The sequence below is a fragment of the Peromyscus eremicus genome, chromosome 10, assembly GCF_949786415.1.
Source record: "Peromyscus eremicus chromosome 10, PerEre_H2_v1, whole genome shotgun sequence".
Lineage (NCBI taxonomy): Eukaryota > Metazoa > Chordata > Mammalia > Rodentia > Cricetidae > Peromyscus > Peromyscus eremicus.
Window position 1 is genome coordinate 56800858 of NC_081426.1, and position 22016 is coordinate 56822873.

The following is a 22016-nucleotide window of genomic DNA, read 5'->3' on the forward strand; positions in this document are numbered from 1 at the left end:
GCAGAGCAGGCCCAGCATGATCACTCTGGGCCTCTTCTGCCGACCCATGAGAGCCTGTTCCCCGGAAGCTGTGGAGATGCGTTAGTGAAGTCAGTGGATCCCCTCCTACCTTGTGAGATAAGTCCATACGTGTAGTAAGTACATAGTTCCCAGCCCCTGTGGATGTGTGTTCCTACAGATCCAGATGTACCAGCTGTCACGGCTCCTCCATGATTACCACAGAGATCTCTACAACCACCTGGAAGAGCAGGAGATCGGCCCCAGCCTCTACGCGGCTCCCTGGTTTCTCACTGTGTTCGCCTCACAGTTCCCACTTGGCTTTGTAGCCAGGGTCTTCGGTGAGCTTCCTCCGTGTGTCTGTCTGCCAGCCAGCCTTCTGTCACTGAGCAGCATCTGTCGGCATCCTGTGGTAGAATGCTCGGTTCTCTAACTATCTAGTCAGGCTTGGTTGCTAGGAGTCCTTATCTTGTGAGTGTAGGTCTGATCCTGCTCCACACGGCCCTCCCATTAGTCACCTCTTCTCCTTTCAAGCACATGTAATCTCCTACTTTCAAAGATTTTATTTTTAGAGCCAGGGAGCATAGTGTGTGTGTGTGTGTGTGTGTGTGTGTGTGTGTGTGTATGTGTGTGTGTACACGTACATGTATGTATGTGTGCTTATGCATACTCATGCATGTGGCAGCCAGAGATTGGTGACAGATATCTTCCATTACCTCTCCCCACATTATTTTTGAGACAGTGCCTCTCATTGACACCCCAGAGAAACTCCTGTCTCTCCCTCGCCAGAACGGGGATTATAGGCTTGTGCCACGATAGCCTATTTTCATACGGGCACTAGGTTCCAAACCCAGCTCCTCTTGCTTACATGGTAAGGGCTTACATCTCTCCAGGGACTGTTCAGAAGCGTCATTTGTACACTACTTGGCATAAACTTTGAATAGACATCTTACAAGTCTAGATTCTAAAAGTGCTAAAACTTGCTTTTAGGTTTTTTATTTATTTTTACTTATGTGTATATGTATGTGCCTGTGTGAGTGTATGCCATGTGTGTGAAGATCCAAGAGGTCAGAAGAGGGTATCACATCCTTTGGAACTGGAGTTACAGGTAATGTAAAGTGCCTGACCTGGGTGCTGGGTATTGAACCCGGGTCCTCTGGGAGAGCAGCAAGCTCTCTCAACCACTGAGCCGTCTCTCCAGCCCATGACACTTGTCTTGGAGTCTGAGTGAGTGTTGGCTTCCTCTCCCTCACCTCAGCAGATGCTGGACTATTTATTACCTTTATTTCCTCTGTCGTCCACAAGAACCTTCGAAGACTTTCCCTCCAGGACAGGAATCTGTATTCTTAAAATGCTCCTGACTGCTCTTTGCATAACTCTCTCCCCAAACTGATTATTATTTTCTAGCTTGGGGGCGGGGGAGGAGGAGGAGAGGGCGGAAACCACTAAGTAAGATGGATAGTAAAAGCTATCTTACGGTTCAGCAGATTGTGAGATTTCATGAAGTTTAGACCATATGTAAAAAATAAAAGCCTCCAAACTGGGCGCTTGCTGTGCAGACAGAAGAGTTGCAGGATGTGTCTCCAGCTGTGGGCTTTGGTTGTTCTTCAGCAACTTCTGAGGTTTTGTTTCCTATACCTTGGAAATAGGAAAGAGAGCCCACTCCCACCCCACTCACTCTCTCACTCTCTCTCTCTTACTCCTTTCTGTAGCTCTGTGGGTCATGTGAGGACTAGAACTGAGCAGGGGGCAGGGAGAGCTGAGATTCAGAGACAGTCTGGAAACAGCTGAGAAGTTGAATTCCATGGTTTGTGGTAGAAATTCTGCCAAGGGGGCTGAACTGACCACAGACTCAGCTACAGGGGACGAGTGAGGCATTCCTGCCCAGGGCCAAGCTGGAGCCACCACCTGCAGAGAAAGAGTTCCGGGCTTTAGGAGAGCAATCTTAGGCTGTGTGAGCTGATGAAGGACAGGAAAAACACACAGCCTCCTCCCTGGAGATGAGAGCCTTTCTGGTGCTGGATAATTTGGAGCTCTGTGCAACACGTTCTCGTGACTTCAGTTCTAATAATAAAAGCTGAAGCCAGTTCAGGCAGGATGTTTTTCTCTAAAGGAGTGATGAGTCTTCGAGTTTTATATACAGTGTGCCTAAAGATGCCAATGTCTGCAAAATTCCTGGGTCCTGCAGCTCTGTGCTGTACTAGTGGGTTCTCGTCTGACTCACGATCTCAGTAGTCAATCTCAGCTGGTCAGTCCCCCTGAAAAGGTAGTTTTCAAAACCATTTCCATTTATAGCAATGGTGACCGCCTGCCTGTCGAGCTTCATACTGGTCAGTAGTTAAGTTGCAGAGTTCATGCCATTCAGGCTCTCAAGTCTTTCTGACCTGTGACCTTTTCCGTTATAAGCCTTTAAGTCTAAATAAATCGTAAAGCAAATGAACCTTGTTGATAATTCTCTATTTTATACATGAGTAGAAGGTTTCCAGTTTGCGAGCTCAGCAAGATGACTCAGCAGTTAGCTAAGGGTTTTTGCCACCCAACCCGATGAGAAGTTCAGTCCCCAGAGCCCACATGGAGGAAGGAGAACACAGTCCTGCAAGTTATCTCACTTCCCCATGAGTGGTGCCATGGCACACATACAAATACATTCAATAAATAAACAAATCAATGCAGTAAGAGTCCCAGCTTGCACCAGCATAGCTCCCGTATTAATTAATAGAAGGGCATGTTCCACGAGAGGGCAGCTGCTGTCAGTGTTTATGACACTTGACCTCATGGTGCTCATCCCGGGCTAGATGTCAGTCCTCTGTCCTGGACCACATGGTCTGTATAGTTCCAGTCTGAGTGTACAGGGACCTTGAAAGAAGCACTTGCTCTCATTCCGAAGAGATGGCTTCCGAGGTTAAATGTACATGCTGCTCCTGCAGGGGACCCAAATGCAGCTCCCAGCACCCATGTCAGGCAATTCACAGCCACCTGTAACTCCGGCTCCAGCGGATCTGACGCCCTCTTCTGGCCTTCTGAAGAATCTACACACACATGTACATACCCACACACATGCACATGCCCACACACATGCACACACCCACACACAGGCACACACCCACACACAGGCACACACCCACACACAGGCACATATCCACACACAGGCACATATCCACACACAGGCACATACCCACACACAGGCACACACCTACACACAGGCACACACCTACACACAGGCACACACCTACACACAGGCACATATCCACACACAGGCACATACCCACACACAGGCACACACCTACACACAGGCACACACCTACACACAGGCACACACCTACACACAGGCACACACCCACACACAGGCACATACCCACACACATGCACACACCCACACACAGGCACACACCCACACACAGGCACATATCCACACACAGGCACATACCCACACACATGCACACACCCACACACAGGCATACACCTACACACAGGCACATATCCACACACAGGCACATACCCACACACATGCACACACCCACACACAGGCACACACCTACACACAGGCACACACCCACACACAGGCACATATCCACACACAGGCACATATCCACACACAGGCACATATCCACACACAGGCACACACCTACACACAGGCACACACCCACACACAGGCACATATCCACACACAGGCACACACCCACACACAGGCACACACCCACACACAGGCACACACCTACACACAGGCACACACCTACACACATGCACACATATATAAGGTAAAATAAATCTTTTTTTTTTTTTTTTTTTGGTTTTTTGAGACAGGGTTTCTTTGTGTAGCTTTGCGCCTTTTTCCTGGAACTCACTTGGTAGCCCAGGCTGGCCTCGAACTCACAGAGATCCGCCTGGCTCTGCCTCCCGAGTGCTGGGATTAAAGGCGTGCGCCACCACCGCCCGGCGGTAAAATAAATCTTAAAAAAAAAAAAAAAAAAACCAGAAAGAAAAATGTTTGCTCTCTTTACCTTATGACATTTGCCTGCTGGAGGTAGCAGCTGCAGAGTTGGGCTCCTGTTTCCTCTAGAATGTCCTGCTGAGGAGATAAAGTGGAGAGCATAGAGCTGAGGGCTTGACTCGAGGCACAGAAGCCTTAGGGTGAAAATAGAGTAAGAAATGAGAGTTGTCCTATGGCAGGGACCGTCGGCTCCACAAGCAGTATAACATAGTAGCAACTGTGTGTTTTTGTAAAATCTGCCTGAACAGTGCTTGTCACGTTTGTGATAGAAAGGCAAAGGCTGCATGACCACAGGATTGCAGCCTCCTAGGAGAAAGTTAAGGGGAGGGTGGGGTTGCCCTGGACAGAGTCATGTGGCTGGAAGAGAGATTTTGAGTGAGGTCACCAAGGGAAATTGCACTTGCAGATCATGGGGTTGTAAATAGAGGTCCCAGGTGTGATGGAGCCCAGGGCCAGGGCTGTGGAAATGTCTTCCAAGAGAAAGTAGTTATTTGTTTTGCTCTCAGCAAATAATCTGCAGCGTGGTGGGATGAGCTGAACTTAGGGTGCCCTCTATTTCCTGCCTCTTTCTGAATGCCTTGAAAACGCAGAGAAGAAAGGGAAGAGTGAAATGGGCAGCTGGGCCAGAGCTCGGCCACCGAGAGACCTCCCCACCCACACAGTGGCCAGCTTGCCTGCAGGGGCTTTCCAAGGACAGTTGCTGCTGTTTTTAATTCCCGAATGCAGATGTGTGAGGATGGGAAAATGAACAAAACAGAAATAGTAGGTCTGGATTGTAGATAACATTTTTTTATAGTCTTAAAAATCAGGTTTAAAGTTTTTCAGAGTACAGAGAACTTTATCATTTTGTTTGGTTTTACAAAACTTTTCTGTTCAAAATTCATCCTGTAAGAGCTGGAGAGAGGGCTTAGCAGTGAAGAGAACTTCCTGCTCTTCAGAGGACCCGAGTTCAGTTCCCAGCACCCACGTCAGGCAGTTTACAGACACCTGTAGCTCGGCTGCAGCGGATCTGACGCCCTCTTCTGGCACTCATGTGCGCATGTGCACGCGCACGCACACATAAATAAAAATAAATCTTGTAGCGCTAATTGTCCATCTTCTCATTTTCTGCAGTGGTGAGACTTACGTGTGGGTGTGCCACAGGACTCTCCACTGACCTTGCCTTGGTGTGGACATCCGTCCTCTAAGCCACTCAGATCTTGAAGTTAGTGTCTGAGTCTCACCAACCAGCCCCAAGAAGGAAGCAGGTCAACCCATTCATTGTTGGCCACCCTGGGCCCTGAGCAGGTGTGGTGCCTTGGTTTCCCAGCACAGGCCATCCCAGTTGCCACCAACTCCATGCACACGGCCAATGACTTGATAAATGTCCCAAGGCCTCTTGAGAGCTAGCCTGCTGAGTAGGCCTACAGACCAGTCATCTTCCTCCTGTGCCTCAGTTTCCCACCTGTGCAGCAGTGTCCAGCCCTGGTGTTCCAGTTTGTGAGCAGCTTTCACGTGCTGTCATTCTGACCCACATGGAGAGGCATCTCGGGGACTCTTCTCTGGGGTGCTTTGGTTTGCCTCGATTTCTGTGGTTGGACATTTCTTCACTGTTTCCCCCATGTCACAGCCAGGGGTGGGTGGGGTATCAGAGAAGGAGAGACTGAGATTGGTTGGCCCAGTTGAGTGTATTTACACTTCTTTTGTCTTTTTTTTTTTTTTTTTTAAACTTTATTCCAGTCACTAGGTCACACTTGCCTGAGTCGAGTCACCCAGTCACCAGTGTCCTGTCTGTGTTTTAGCCCCAGGACACTGGTTCTCATTCTGTACTGGCTCCAGTTCCTGGAGAGAAGGGGAGACCTTGGGGACAGCGGCTCAGCCTGTGGTCTTTTCTGCTTGCCGGCCTCGTCCTACTGTATAAATTCAGTATAGGAATTGCTGTGGTTTGCCAGCCATCGTGAGGAAACACAACAAGAGCGGAGAGTTAGCCTCACCCAACATGAAACTCCTCAGACAGAAGAATGGCCCTTGGCTCCGTTATTAGGATGAAGTTCAGTGTGCTTTTGAAATTGTGTAGGCCTGTTAAAAGCTTGAAGCATCTTTTGAATCCATCTTTTTATTTCAAATATAATTTCTTGTCTTCAAGAGTCTTTTGGCTTTGCTAATTGAAAACATCTTTTAGTGGCTGGAGAGATGGCTCAGTGGTCACGAGCTCTTGTTACATAGTCATGAGGCCCAGAGTAACTAGCTGGGTATCCCATACATGCTTGTAACCCTAGCCCTGAGTGGGACCGAGACAGGAGGATCCTTCATGCTGGCTGCCAGCCTAGACAGGAGGACATGAGCCTTGGGTTCGGCAAGAGACCCTTCCTCAAAGGAATACGTAGGGAGTAGAGGACACGTGATACCCTTTTCTGCCCTCTATGAGTGCACGTGGGTGTATAGATGTGCACACTCCACACGTGTGTGCACACACACACATACAAATAAATAAAACCTGTATTTTTAAATATCTTTTGGCAACTCCTTTAAAATCTAGAGCATTCATGGAAAAAAATCATAAACAAATAAAACTTTTCTCAACTTTTGATGTTCTTTTGAATTTGTTTTTTCAGAGTAGAAAAATTTTTATCTGAACCTGTGACAAAACTTAAGTTATGTATTTATCTGTTGTTTTTAATTATTATCATTTGCGGTTATTGTCTTGACAACTCTGTCTGAAATGTCTCTTTTTAAAAGTAAACAAAATTTGTAACTTGGACTTAAATTTTCTACCCTTCTACTCTGTGGTGTGAGGAAGAGAAAAAGAGAATGTTATTTCATCAGGAGCTGGCCAGGACTTAACTCTGCCTTTCTGTGTCTCCTTAGATATGATCTTTCTTCAGGGATCAGAGGTCATATTTAAAGTGGCTTTAAGTCTTCTGGGAAGCCATAAGCCCTTGATTCTGCAGCACGAGAATCTGGAAACCATAGTGGACTTCATAAAGAACACACTCCCTAACCTGGGCTTAGTGCAGATGGAGAAGACCATCAATCAGGTAAGGATGGCTCAGGCCTTCCAAATGCCTGTGCCGGTCTGGGTGCCGCTTTCTGAGAGGAGCTGGTTTTGACCACTTTGTGTTCCAGGTAAGCATCTTGCCCAGTGTCTGGCATGTGGTGGGCACATCACAGATGTACATCAAAAGACGAAACGTATGACTGGGTGTGTATGTTGTGTGTGTTAATGGCAAAAGGCAGCGGGAAGCCAAGTGTGCTAACGAGGACAAGTTATCAGTAGTTTATGACATGTAAGAGGCTTCCCTCCTTGCCGTTTGTCCTTCTGAAATGCATACATCTGTAAGGTACCAGATTTGTGAAAATGAATGCTTTGATTTTTCCTCTCAGTGGCACTAATTGAAATGTTCAGAAAATGACTTTTCCTGTAATCAATAGGAGGTTGATTTCATGAATCTGCTCTATGTCATTCTTTTGCTCTTCTGTTGTTACTGTTGGAAAGTTTGGCATCTCAAGCTTCCATATGCAAGAGAACCATTACTCTGAAATGGTGAACATTTTAGTAGAATTAGCTGAGAATTACAACTAGAGCAGATCATGAATGGTTTGGGCTAGGTGCAGAAGCCAATATCCGTTCTATAGAACAGAGACTTTTCCAGTAATGACTGCTGATGAGGAAGGATTGAGATACTTAGGGTTGCGAGGGTCACTACTAGAAGTGTCCAGAGTCTGTGTGGCTGAGTGTATTGATGAGACTTCTCTACAGGAACAGAACCAACAGACTATGTCATAATTAGGAGGGGGCTATTACATTCCCTTACATGATTGGAGCCTAGATGGTTTAATTGCCATCTTCGTACCTTTGAGCCAGAGAATCTACTAGCTCTTCAGTTCCCAGAGCCAGAAGTCTCTGGGAAAGCAATGATGCAGTCCTGGTCACAGCAGAAGGTCTGCAATCCTCCTGGAGAATTGTGGGTTGAAGGCGGAAGGAGCTAGAGTCTGGTGTCTGTAGTGGCGGCACCAGCAGTAGCCACACTTGCCCAGGAGCAGTGGAACTTGGCTTGCTTGCCGGCTTCTTCTCCCCCACACCCTACCCCGACCCCTCTTTGATAGGGTCTCACTGTGTAGCCCTGGCTGCCTTGGAGTTCACTTATGTAGACCAGGCATCATGACGTCATGACAGCTGCTAGGCTTAAAGGCTTCCTCCTCTTGACGGACCCGGCCTCTTGGATGGTCCTGCTCACATCGGACTTCCTCCCTGGGTTGTTCTGCCACACACCAGTCATCTCCAGAAATACCTGCACAGACACACCCAGAGCCTGGCTCTACTAATCACCCAGCATCTCTCAATCCAGTCGCATTAACAAGCAAAAGAAAGCATCACACACAATGTACCAGAAGGGGTTTCATCATTGATCACACTGCAGAGTCAGCAGTCGGCTCTCCTAAGCTTAGAACATGTTCTGTAGATAAAAATCTAGAAAGTCACTTAAACACAGATGGTGAAATAAAGTTTTTTTTTTTTTTTTAAGTAAACACTTACGTAAGGATTTCTGATCGTTTGTTAGATAGCTGAGCACAGTCCAGTGAGTCGCAGCCAGATGCGGTCTCTGCGATTCTCACCCACTCTTCTTCTACCTCAGGGGTTAAGTTCTGAAATAGGTACAGATCTGGCCAGGGAGAGGGCTTCCTGTCGCTCGTGACCTTGCGTCTCTGCACACTGCACATGCCAATGATGGTGAGGAGTTCTTGTCCGCTGTGCACTGACTTACCTCTGGCTAACTGGACGGCTCCAGTTCTCACCTGCCTGGCATGGTCGCTCAGTGTGGATCGCTGTGGCTGGCTGAGTCGTCTTTTCTGCCAGGTGCTAAGGAATCTGAATCTACACATGACCTCATGCAGTCAGGACCACATTCCTGAGGACAGAGAGCAGCTAATTAGCTGGCCTACCCTCACTCCACTGGCTGCCGAGGGGAGAGGTGAGGTTTGGGATGCGTCTCACCTCAGAGTGCTTTAGCAGCTGCCCACACCACATCTTAATACAGGATAAAGTCTCGATTATCTTCATTTTTGATGTTTGCACTAATTTACTCTCCTCTTACAGTTTTTGTTGGATATACTTAATGTCTCACAGCCTCTGAGGTAAACCCAGAGTCTTGGCTGTCTAGATTGAATCTGTGTCCTGTGAGTGCTGACTTTTAGCCTTGTCCCAAGGCAGGTCATTGGTCCACCTCCTGAGTATACAGCCTCGGGGAAAGGGGAAATAATGTTTGTTTGTTTGCCCCCCCCCCCTTTCTGTGAGGAACTGTACTCCCTGGGAGCACCAAACACTCCCTTACACATCAGGTACCCTTTCAGTATTAGAAGCTTAGGATTCTCCACACAGAAAGACAACAGTCTGATCTATGTACCTGAGTTGGTTCGGGCAGCTGCTCTGAACTTAACATGCAGTACTTACCCAGACTCCTTAGCAGATCTAGGTCATGGCATTCCAGTTTCCATTTTCAATGAGATTAGGCAGGCACAGCACCCCATATGCAATGACAAGGCCTTAAGTGGGGGAGACCTCGGGGTGCTGATATTGAGTGTTGGAGCTCACATAGTTTCGTCCATCTGGGCCTAGAAGAATGAGATGATTCTGGATGGCCAGCACTTTGTGTGGAGGTTAGATAAGAGTTGTTTCCGATTTTCAGCTTTTAAGAGGCTCGGAAGGCCTCTGCTGCATTTACCCAGCTCTGCCTTTGCAGCAGGTAAAGGGATGACGTAGCCATGTTGCAATAGATCATTAGAAAGGCAGGCTGTAGTTGGCTGAGCCACATGCCAGAGGCACGGGAGAAGAGAACAGAGTAGTTAATTCCAGTGCCAGAGGTGGTCAGCGTTGTACTGAGGTAGTGAGGGTGTGGGCTGGGTGAAATGGACATCTGGAACCCAGTTTTCATTCCAGGAATAGTCGTGATAGAATGTGGGTAAGAGTGCAGGCAGCTAGCTTCCTGTCCTCCTGCTGCTCGTGTTTCAGCATGGAACCTGACCTCTGAGAACTCAGGCCTGCCGCCCCTTCCCCTCGAGAGGGGAATGTAAGTCTTGAACAGAGACTGAAGAGCAAGTCTGAGGTGTACAGCAGATCACTCAGTGGCCCGAGGAACTCCCAGCTTCAAACCTGGGAAGTCCTCGCGGTGGAAGTGACGGACGCAGTTATTGGATATGACAGAGCATGTAGCCTGTGTATGGACAGGCGTGGTGGGAGGGCGGGATACCCTCTCTGACAGTTTAACCCTGTTTCATTACATGCCCTTTGTGGACTACTCGAGCAGCTGGGACCCAGCAGGCTCCTGGATGAGTGTCTGGGTACAGGGTTCCAGAGCCCTGGCTTAGTTGGGACGGTGCTGGGAGCAGCATCAGAGGCATCTCCAAGGTTGATTGTCCGGGACAGACGAGCTAGGGTCTCCGGAGCCGCTCGCCTTCCTCAGTGTGGCCTTGTGCTCTCCACAGTTGACGATGCAGTGGGCCATAAGCATCTTCTGACCCAGAAAGGGGCCCTCTGGGAATTACCAGTCCTAAAGAGTGTTACGGGGCCAGAGTGACAGTCATACTCCAGTGAGTGCTCTTGACTCTGAAGCCTTGATTCAGTTCACAGCGGGACACGTCAGAGGGCTGCTTTGAGAGGCAGGCCTGCAGCCTGGCTTAGTCTTTGCACCGCTGTCCCAGACCAGCACTGTCCCCAGCCCTGCTGACTCAGGAATCCACAGGTTTACGAGATCCACAAGACTGCTTGGAAGCTGTGCCGTGAGCAGCGTTATTAAGGAAGTTCCCCGTTGTCCCTGACCTCTTGGGGCAGAGTCCAGTCTTGACAAAGTCCCTGTGTTCAGAGAAGGTACTGCAGCAGGGTGGCCCCTGTGCCCGTGCGTGAACCACTACACTGGTCGAAATGAGTCGTTTGTAAAAGGACAGTCCGTAGTGCCTCACCAAGAGGGTGGAGTGCCTCGGGGACAAGTGTCTCGCCACTGCCACACGTTGTGATAATCACAATCAGATTGACTTTTAGTTAGCTTTATTACCGTTTTTAAATCGGCTGTAGGCAGTATGTCCCCGTGTTGCAGACACCCAGGCACCTGCTCCACTGTCCTGCCCTGATAGCCACTGAGACCGACAGATTGGGGAAGGGTCTAGAAGGTAGGAACGTCAGAAGTATGTCACTGCTTCTGCAAGCCACCAGTCAGGGCCTGCGTTACACCATGTTGAGAGACCGCAAAGAGAAACACCAAGACTTGAGTAGCAAATGGGCCAAGAACATAAACACACAAGGAGAGCCATCCAGCAGACACGTGTCTGGGGAAATATTTAGCTTCATGCGTAATTTAAATTTCTGCAGAGCGTACAATGCCTTGCCTGCCAGATTAACAAACTGACTCTGATACCAGTATGCAGTGCCAAGGGCAGGCAGCATCTGGCACGTGAGTACATGCTGGTGGCACTCTACCTTGATTGTTCCTGCATGGGAAGTGGTTTGGCAATAGGCATCACATGCCAGTAAAACATTCAGACCCTTCTGGTGCCGTAACCCCAACTATTATAATGCATCCTTAGGAACTGGTCCAGAACACCAGGAAGGCCCTGTGTAGAAGGAAATTTTCTTAGAGTTGTCATTTGTAATAACAAAAAACTGGAAGTATCAAGATGCCCAGCATTTACTAAATGGGCTGATATGTTTGTGGTATGCTGAGTTAGTAAAGAACCATGAAGCCATTTATTTTGGTGGTTATGGGGAACATGGCACCACATGAGAAAGCCCTTAGAACATAAAATTAAGTGAAAAAAGTGCCTGGGATGGAATATTTGATGTTAGTTCTGTTTACGATTAGAAAAAATGTGCTTGTGATGGTAAAAACGAAAGACAGTACAGCTGATGGAAGCTGTACTGGTAACTTTTACTTTCCTGCTTCCTACATTGTAGCTTTAGTGCTTTGGTAACTTTCTGACAAAACACCGAACATAAGGAAATGAATAACTCCTGCTTTGACAAACAGAAGAGAACGCTCTTTTCAGCACTAAAATTCAGGAGCTTTCCTGAAAACCTTGAAGAAACCGAGAGACAGGCAGGGTAGTGGAGGGCACGAGGTCCCTGGTGTTCAAAGATCAAGTGACATCCGAGAATACCCAGAAGAAAGAAGACCAGGGCTGGTCCTTGCAGCTTCGTGGAGTGAGCATGCTCAGGGAATGGGTTATAGAGGGCTCGGTGGGGAGGAGCTATGTTTGTCCAAGAAGTGAGTCCCCCCCCCACCAATGCATGTTGATTTTTCCAGTTGATCACAATGTATATTCCTCTTTTCAGCTCATTGATTGGGCTTCTCTGAGATTCCAGTAGGAGTCAGGCCTTAACCTTGGGCCTTCCTGCTTTTGTTTTTTCCTTTTTTGCTAAGAACTGGCACCATCAGTTGGCCTCTTGTGCTCTCTAGGTATGTAAGAATAAAAGGCCCTTCCTGCCATCCCTTTATTCCTCAACCCCTTGCCCAAGGCATTGGCCCAAGAGTCGTACATGCTACTCAGGGAGCAGGGCTCTCGCACCCCCAGACAGGTTGCCGTGGTTTGGGACCGTTCCTGGAATACAACTGCAGTCATGGACTATGTTCTGACCGGCCGGATGCTGTTGCAGTGAAACCCACACGGTGAGGACCCGGGATGTTTATTAGGAATTGATGGAGACCCAGAAGGCTACAGAGCCTGTAGTCAGCCTTAACCTTAACACATCATTGGTCTGTAGAAAAGGCTTTGTTGCTAAGGTTTCCAGGACAGGAAATGAACTCTAAAAGTGGCTCGTGTGGTGCTCATGCCTGATTAGTAGTTACACACGAGTGCCGTGGCCGGCTCTGGTTTCACGGTGGCTCTTGTCCTGCTCACCCTGCTCAGAAGCCCCACGATGCACGTCCATTGGAGTTCTGCTGAGACGTGAGGTTCAAATCTGAAGGTTTCTGACAAGTGTGAAAACAGACACCAGCTATAGTGAAAGCTTTGTAGGCATACGCTGGGAACTTCTGTGAACTGTCTCTTGGTTCTCAGCTCAGTGCTGGGAAGTCCGTGCTACTGCCCCATGTAAGAGGTCAGGAACCGAGGCCAGGAGAGGTTGTGTGAGTTGTTAGAGTCATTCAGAGAGTTGCCAGTCATAGCCTGGGCCGGTCACCAGGGATGTGAAATGGGATGGTAGTCTCCACTGAATTTACAGTAACTCTTGGGGACAAAAGGGAAATCAGGTAGATACAGATAGCATGTGACTTAGTCACTAAGAATGACTTTTGAATCTATTTAGTATTAATCACTGAGTTAACCTGAAAACTAGGAAGCTGAAATTTTCATCTCAAAGAGAAAAATAAGACAGTTGGGCATGGGGAGAAAGTGACAGGGCTTTGGAAGACAGCCTCAGTGCTTGTAGGGGACCCTCAGGGAAAGCTGGCTTTCCAAGGCTTTGAGGGGTGTTGTTTCATTAATTAGGAAATGCAGTAGAGTCGCTTCCAACCTTCAAAAGCCTTGACCTCACCTGCTGAAGAGTGTTCTAGACAAACACTCTTGTTCTAGAAGGTTGTAGCTGCCTGATCTACCTTGAGGGCTGTGAGAGTTACTACTACCTGTCAGCTTAATAAGAGAATTACCTAGGGGACAAACCTCAGGACTTGCCTGACAGAGTGTCCAGATTAGTTTAATTAAGGGGAGAAGACTTAGCCTAAATGTGGGCAGCACCATCCCAGGAGCTGGGGTCCAAGCTGACGAGAAGGAGGTAGTGAGCTGAGCATCCATCTCTCTCTGCTTCCTGACCGGGGGTGCACTCTGACCAGCCCCATCATGCTCCGCCGTGGTGGACGCAGCATTCTCGAGCAAAGCCAAAATAACCTTCCGTTCTTCGTTACTTTGGTTGGGCATTTTGTCACAGCAACAAGAAAAGTAACTAATACGCTCCTGTGCCGAGTGGCTTTGACCTGCAGGGTTACCTTCCCCACAGAGCAGGGGTGGCACTGCGCAGCCCCACGTCTGTCTTCTGGCCTCTCTGCAGCCTGTCACTTCCTCATCATCAAGTGCACACACTGCCCCTTGAGTCACTTCCGCACTTCGGGGTTGCGTCGCATGTGTGGCTCTGTCACCAACCACTGTTACTGTTGTGGGAAGAGACAGCTCAGGCATTGTTTTGTGTTCACTCATCCATGTGGGTGACAATTGGGGTTGGCTCGTTTCTGCAGATCTGTGTCAAGAGGACTTTCTCACTAACAGCTCCGTGGCTTTATTGTTCTTGCAACTCGGAAAACCCAGCTGGATCGTAGCTGAACTTGGACTTGGTGGCTGTGCACACAGGACATGATTTTAACCGATAGTGTATTTAGTAGAATTTGCAGAGAAAATATGCAACTTTCAAAAACTAAAATGTTGAAAGTATTGTTGGTTTTTGGTTTTTGTTTTGTTTGTTTACTTATATGTATGGGTATTTTGTCTCTGTGTGTGTGTGCGCGCGCGCACGTGCGCGCGCCACCTGAGTACCTGGCACCTATGGAGGCCAGAAGAGGGCATCAGATCCCTTGAAATGGGGTTATGGCTGCGAGCCGCCATGTGGATGCTGAAAATCAGACTGAGTCCTCTAGAAGAGCAGCCAACGCTTTGGACTGCTGCGCTGTCCCTCTGGCCCCTTGAAAGTCTTTTAAACCTTTTTTTTTTTTTTTTTTTTTTTTTTGGCCTTTTAGAAAAAGAGTGTCAGGACCTATACTTACTTTATCCTTTGGAATTATTTCCAGATGTGTGTTATTGTCTTCCCTACGTAAAATCATGACCTTCTCAGAGCTGAATTACCTTGTCTTCCATGTGTGTTACCAGTCACGATGCTGAGCATGGATGGATGATAGGTGCCCATTGGCGTGAGCGTGTATACAGGTCCCTGTGCGTGTGGGAAGCTTGTCTCGGTTCCGGAGCCTGATGACTTTTCTGTGTCTAACAGGTGTTTGAGATGGACATCGCCAAACAGCTGCAGGCCTATGAGGTTGAGTACCATGTGCTCCAAGAAGAACTTATTGATTCCTCTCCTCTCAGTGACAACCAAAGAATGGACAAATTGGAGAAAACCAACAGCAGCTTGCGCAAACAGAACCTTGACCTCCTGGAACAATTGCAGGTAAAGTCTGTTTGCTGAGCCGCTTCCCCGAGCCTCCGTGGGTAGTAGCTCATTAACTCACCAAAGGCAGCAGCAGCCTGGCCTTTCCCATGCCTGGAGGACCTTTCCCACCCTGCGCTGTTTGTAGTTGCGATCAGAGGTGTCCCGGGAGAATTGGCCCTTTTATTATGGAGCAGACAGACTGTCCGTGCTAAGGTCAGACGGTCCTGGAGCTTTCTGAGCGCCTTTTCTACACTTAGCTTTGCAGGAGACCGGCCCAGAGACCAGACCGGATGCTGAATGCCAGCAATTGTGCTTTGAGTAGTGATGAGACAGTCTTGGGCTTTCATTGCCTGGGGTGGAACAAGCTAGGTCCTTGGAGAGATGTTAAAGGGGGAGAGACATACAAGTCTATCTGGCAGAGTAAACCAGAACATTACGATAGTTATTTGTAAGTCTGGTACAAATGCAAAGATTTGTTTATTGAGGGACACAGTTCTCTCCTCTAGAACCTTCCATCTTAAGTGGGCAAATGCAGGTGAGGACACAGAAGAGCTGCAGTATAAATAGTGCATGCAGAAAGGCGAGGGAATGAGCTTTAGGACACAGTCCAGAGGTCCTTGGCGTGCAGGACCCAGCGAGGCTCATGCACATGGCCGCCAGGCCTGTCCCTCATGAGTGTGATGGGAACAGAGCAAAGACCTCACGGCTCCTCTGTCAGTCCGTGTCCCTAAGTAACCCTGTGTCCTCCTTGCTAATAGTATAAATGAGAGAATGTGCCAAGTGTTCAGAAGTTATTATAAGGAGGGATGTTTTTAAAATAGGTTGTTCATGGCGTCTCTGGGCTCCATAGAATATACTCTCCATCCTTATCCGGTTCTGATTTTTCTCCATAGGAAGCTGCCACCTCTCAGGCATGAGTTTATCCATGATGTAAGAAAGGTGGGCATTTGAGAGACCCTGCCTCAAACGCCCACCTTCCTCCCAGCCGGCTCTACGGCAGGAGACTAGTAGATCCTTACTGTATATAGACACAAAAGCAAATGTTTTCCTCACCCATCCTAACCTCCAGACACATCTTAAGCCAACTGCTTAGTCTGTCCTTACTGAAAGTATGCCCATGTACACTCTTCCCTGGAAGTCTCAGCGGTCACCTGAAGTCATAGGGGACAAAGAGCCTGCTCAGTCCCACAAAGGTACACTGTGCACTTGGTCAATTCCAGTGGCTGCAAGCCAGCAGTGGACCCCTGACATGGCCCTGGAAGGGAGCACCTCCCAGTGAGCTCACGCTTGCATTTTGAAGCGTTCAGCTTACAAGCGGAAGTATGCACTAGATTCGTTTCTTAGGCTAATGTTTATGTTCGTCTTTGGGGTTTTGAAAGCAGTTAGACACTGCTTCTGTCTAAGGAGAGGGGGTTGTAGACACTGCAGAGAAACGTGCATACTGAAGAGAAAGCATCCATGGTGACTCGTGGTCACAGGTGTCTCCTGGATTTCCCTCCTTTCTGGACCAAGTGGTTCTAGGAGAGTCGGCTGCAGGGTTGCGGGTCTTGCCAGCCTACTGTGGTTACTGAGCCTGGGCTGGGCTGGGCCGAGCCAGGCCCAAGCTGAGTCAGACATTGCTCTTCTTAGAAACGCAGGCGAGGGATTGTGGTGTTGTATAGTTAGGGCCCTGTGCTGGTTTAGAGGTTGTTTTCCCATGGTCCTCTCTAGAAGTTATGTATCTATCTCATATGTATCTCGTGCTTTTTATATAAGAAGGTTTTCAATATGATCTCAAAGTACATTTTTTTTTTTTTCCCCTTGAGTATCAAAATTTACCTGGTTTGTAGCTTGGTTCTGTTCGTATAATTGATGGACAGACTGAAGTCCTATTTATCTATTTTTTTTAAACATTTAAAAAATTTGATGTGGCACAAAAAGCCAAGCAATGTACAGTGTTGCCTCTTTGTTCTCATGTGGAGAAAAGAACACTGGAGTGAAGTACTAAAAAAGATGACCTGGGGCCGGGGGGAGAAAGAGGAAGATGGGGTAGTTGGGAAGAGGAATAGTTGGGAAGGTGGACATGACCAAAGCACAGTGTATGTTTGTGTGGAAATGTTACAGTGAAACCCGTTAACATGGACACTTAATACACATTAACAATTATGGCTCCTAAAATTTAGCTTGCCAAGACAACAGTGGAAATTACACTGTCCTCCCTCACTGTGAGCACGTACTGTCTTTTCTGCAGCCTTAAGCAATGTCGAACAAAATCTCAGATGAGTGACATGAGCCCCGCATTCCTTAGGGTGCATACAAGCATAGAAGGGTCTCCACAGAAGAGGGATGGCAGAGAAAATGGTACCAGCACGCTGTTCACAGTTCTGTTGGATTGTGCTGTAATTCACAGTACAGAACATTTATCCATTGTTGTTGAGTGTGTTGAGCCATGTTCGTGATGCATTAAGTAGAAAAACAAATTACTAAACAGACTGTGTGGTGTGCTATTCTTTAAAAGTATGATGTATGTGTGGTCTATGAAAAAAAAGAATATGAAAGATCATACACCAGTAGTAACTGTTGCTATGAGGTAAATTTCAAATAACGTGTGCTAGTTTTTCAATATTCCCCTATTTCTTTCTCTTCATAAATAAACATTTAAAAGTTAAGTTTAGTGTCTATGAAGTACGTGCATTCTGCCAGAACTTGAAGTTCAAAGATATTTTTAACTTTTGTAAGGGGCACAAGTTATTCAAGTATGTGTAAATATATTAAAGGAATAGTGATCATAGACTAGTACCAGAAATTATTTTTGACAGTTAATAGATTCTCAATCTATAAATGCCAAATTTAGATTAATGTATGTATGTCATCTAAATTAGCAGACTAGAAATAATATTTTTTTCCAAAATTTGAAATGCTATTACAGCTTTATTTATAAAGTACTTGTGATATTTCTAAAATGTTCTTTGTCTGTTAAACTTGAATGTTGATAGGTTAGCACACAGTTTATGCATTGAAAATAAACACACAGAGTAAAAATAGGTTGACTCAAACTCAAAGATTTGTCCAGAAACGAGAGCTGAAACTCTTGAGCCTGCCGTTCACCAGCAGTTCGTAAGATGATTTTGTGTGCTGGGTGGTGGCAAGTAGAAAGGCCTGGGAGCATTTCCCAATAATCAGCTACAAGTAGCCCCCAGCTGAAGGGCTTCGGGGACCAGATCTTGAGAGAACCCAGACGTGCTTTCTCTAGTCTCCTGAGGAGACCTGCCATCTGTGCCATTGGTAAACATCATGCAAGTTGGTTCACTACTGAGCCACAGGGAAATGACTATACACACTGGGTAGCACTCCCTGAGCTACATAGCCCTCAGAACAGAGACGGGCCAGGCCCAGAGATGAGAGGGTACCACTTGAGGACACGCACCAGGCATGCCCACCCCATCCCTGAGCCCGATGAGCTGTGCCTTCCAGCCTTTTTCCCCTTTGGTTTTCAGGATTCTAGCGCTACAACAGGGGCTAGACTCGGAGTCACAGGTTTTCTGTCTAGCACGAGGGTTGTCTTGTTCAAAAAACAATTTTCCCAGTTTTGAAAATGAAGTGGGGAAATAGATGTACTATTTCCCTAGCTAAAATAAAGGGAACACACCTAAAGGGGCTGGCCTGGACTAAAAAGGTAGGCTACCCCTTAGTGTCCAGAGTGCTGTAAATAAGCTGGGCACTGAGGAGCAGGCCAAAAAGGCCTGGAGTATGAACTGCAATGTTGGAACTGCTTCAGTACTCTCAGAGGGCCCCTCAGGTCCCTAGAGCCTACCACCCCTGGGGTGCCTGCCCTAGTGGATTGGAGATCGGAGCTAGGGGTGATGAAGCACATCCCTGGCCTGGTACATGCTGGGTGCTAAGGATGTGACCTAAGACAATGTTTTATCCCCCAAGAGAGACCAGGGGCTTGTCCTTTACCAAGGTTGATGGTGGTCAGGAGCAACAGTACAGAGAAACCTTTCAGTAGAATGCTGTTTCTGGCATTCTGTGTCTCATGGAAAATGCCTGGTTTCCTGTAATGATGTCTTACTACTCCATGAAAAATAAGAAAAACAGATTTGAGGTTAGAGAGTTGTCCCTACTACAAGTGGCCTGTCACATAGAAGCCACTTGACCATCTGTGAATGTGAAATCAGTCTGTACTCAGTTTGTACGCGTAGATAGACATACGGTTAGCTGGAATAGGCCATGCTGTGTGCTCCCATCTGGTCAATCACAGCGTCCTGTGTGTACATGAGCCGTCACCTTCTCCCAGGATAGAGTTGGGGGTCCAGTTCCCTCTGTTCCCTGATGCTGCTTTCTCAATCCCTGGTCCCCAGAAGGGCCACACCAGGGAAGAAGATTCAGGGGAATGTCAGGGTGTTTGTCAGGGCCCACCCTGCCTGCAGCAGAAGCTGGGATAGTTCTTGTGTGACCAGAACTGATCATCAGTAGGTTTGTTTCTGCCAAGACCCCGCTCCACAGTCCCCCAAGGCTGAGTGGTGGCCTTCACAGCAGCCCACTCTTGTGTATCACAGGCAAGAACATTCTCTCTTCTCCTCCCATTCTCCAGGTGGCAAATGCTAGGATCCAAAGCCTTGAAGCCATGGTAGAGAAGCTTCTAACCAGTGAGAGCAAGCTGAAGCAGGCTGCGCTGACCCTGGAGCTGGAGCGCTCCGCCCTGCTGCAGATGGTGGAGGACCTTCGAAGGCAGAGTGGCCAGCCCACCACTCAGGAGCCGGACTGTACCCAGCCCGGACCTACAGGTGACTGACAGCTGCCAGGAGAGACTGCACACCACTAACACTGTCCAGGCCTTAATCGGGAGAGGCAGAGAAGAGAGGACTCCTCAGGAAGGAAACTGAGCTCGCAAGCCCGCAGATGCTTCCGAGCTCAGACCTGGAGTTGGGAGGGCAGAAGTCCCAGAGTTCTCATTGTTTTCGGTTCAGATTCCTCCCCTTTCCGGTCCTGCTTGTTGTAGCTTTAGACGGCGTGGATGTGAATAAATGTACCTTTGTGTTTGCTCCTCTTCAGAGGCACGTTGTCTGAAAAGAGCATTCATGGCACCCGTGTCTCAGAAGCAAGAAGGGCTTGAAATAATTCCTCAGGCTAAAGTGTGATCCCTGTCAGTCTGCAAGGAAAGGTTCCTGTGACCATGCCCTCGGTGACACCGTGAGGTGTGGTGGGCCTTTGTCCAATCTTACAGAAACCGTGGGGAAGGGATGGAAGGGGGTTATTTAAATTGACTCCACAGGCACTCCCACTGGTACTGAAGAAGCCCATCTTTTACACAGTTTTACTATGTTTTTGCTCATCCTTTCAAGTCATGGTAGATACATGTTTCATAAGGAAATCACAGTTTTTAGATTCCCTGTTCTTGCTAGTGTGTGACCCGCAGCTACGGGGTCTGAGATATTTATTTGTGACTGTTTCATATCCACACTATAGGGTCACTTATTTATTTTTGTCTGTTGAATGATGTACCATAGCCATGTCGTCCTTTGAGCCTTGACCCCTTGGGAAGCCGATTCCTCATGGAAGGAGCAGAGCACGTCAAGAGGTCAGGGGGCTCCTGAGATTCTGAAACTTGGCAAAAGGAGCGCAGCTGACATTGCAGTCAGATGTATGGCAGCTGACGGTTTTTCCGAGGTAGGGGTGTGTGTGTTTTGAAAAGCACTCAAAACACAGTGACTCCTCCCTTGGGATGGCGAGGACCCTGTGCCTTCAGGCAGAGTGCCGCTCACAGTCACCCTGCTTCCAGCTGGTCCTGTGGAGAGCATCACTCATGTGTGCAACACGCTTTTTTTTTTTTTTTTTTAACATACAAACAAAAGGCTTAGAGAAGAGCCAGTGGCCCGGGAGGCCTCCTGAGTATTGGAGTGATTGGTCCTGCCCCGTGCTCTACTGGTTGGCCCTCCGGTTCCACAGAAGTCTTTTGCAGCTCTCTTGTAGGAAAGAAGCCTGGGAGGGAAGGGGGACCACCATCCTTGGGGTCATTTGGGACCTCCTGGCTATTTCATAGGGACACCAACTGGCAACTGGTACTTAAGACTCCCTCCCGCTCTTGGGTCAGAGGAGAGTTGTTCTCTCCACAAAGCAACATGACCCTTCCCATTGCCTCTCTTCAGGTGGCTCCACCAAGGGTAGTTAGAAGAGGGAACAGTGGAGGGCTTCTTCCCACATTGTATTTTATTATTTGAATGTTTTAAAAATGTTGAATTTTGGACATACTATTACTGTTCAAAAACCTTGAATCTACAGTAAGAAACAAGAAAGCAATAAAACAGATAATTCACACCTGTGTCTTCATGGTGTCTGTTTTCAAACTCTGAATGTTGGCTTTGCAGCTAGGGTAAAGATGGCTTCAGTGTGCATGTCACCTCGTCATTAGCAAAGTCACTTTTGAGACATTAGTTCCGCCTCCAGTATCAGTTCCCAAGTAGTCATGATGTTGGGACAACTTTCCACAGGGGCGTGAATGTTAGCATCAACGAAACGGGCTTCTCCTGTTGGATGGACACCATCTGTCATTACAAGATTGTATCAGGCCAGAGCGCCATTCTTACAAGGACATTTTCACAGCTGGTGACCTAGCAAGGAAAGAAACACAGAGGCAACTCACATCACTGTGAGCAGTCCCAGACAAGTTATCAAATCAAGGTCGGCGTTTTTCTCCCACCGTACAACCCGGCACCTGCACGTGCACTTGGAAGTTGTCCTTCTTTTGATTCCGTTTATGTCTTGTACACTTGAGTCAGACCCTCAAGCCCTGCCATGTAGATCCTGGGTGGCGCTCTGGTGGGGGCCTAGGCTCAGTTGCCCCTTTCCATACATAGGTAGAAAAGTGGTATCCCCTCGGGATTTGTGTGTCTGGTTTGGTTGAACTGGAAGATTCAACGCTGCTCTAGAGCTTGGGAGACTAGACTTTCT

General features: G+C 47.8%; 1 protein-coding gene across 4 annotated transcripts in view; it reads left to right on the forward strand.

Annotated features, from left to right (window-relative positions):
• Tbc1d1 (TBC1 domain family member 1) overlaps positions 1-21383 on the forward strand; it is a 200621-nt gene extending 179238 nt beyond the window's left edge. For all 4 annotated transcript variants that reach the window (XM_059275893.1, XM_059275894.1, XM_059275895.1 and 1 more), the window contains 4 exons: positions 179-338; positions 6836-7005; positions 14931-15104; positions 19660-21383. In XM_059275893.1, the coding sequence (XP_059131876.1) occupies positions 179-338; positions 6836-7005; positions 14931-15104; positions 19660-19860 (705 nt within the window). In that variant the 3' untranslated portion in view covers positions 19861-21383. The remainder of the gene's footprint in view (positions 1-178; positions 339-6835; positions 7006-14930; positions 15105-19659) is intronic.
• Positions 21384-22016: the final 633 nt, after the last annotated feature.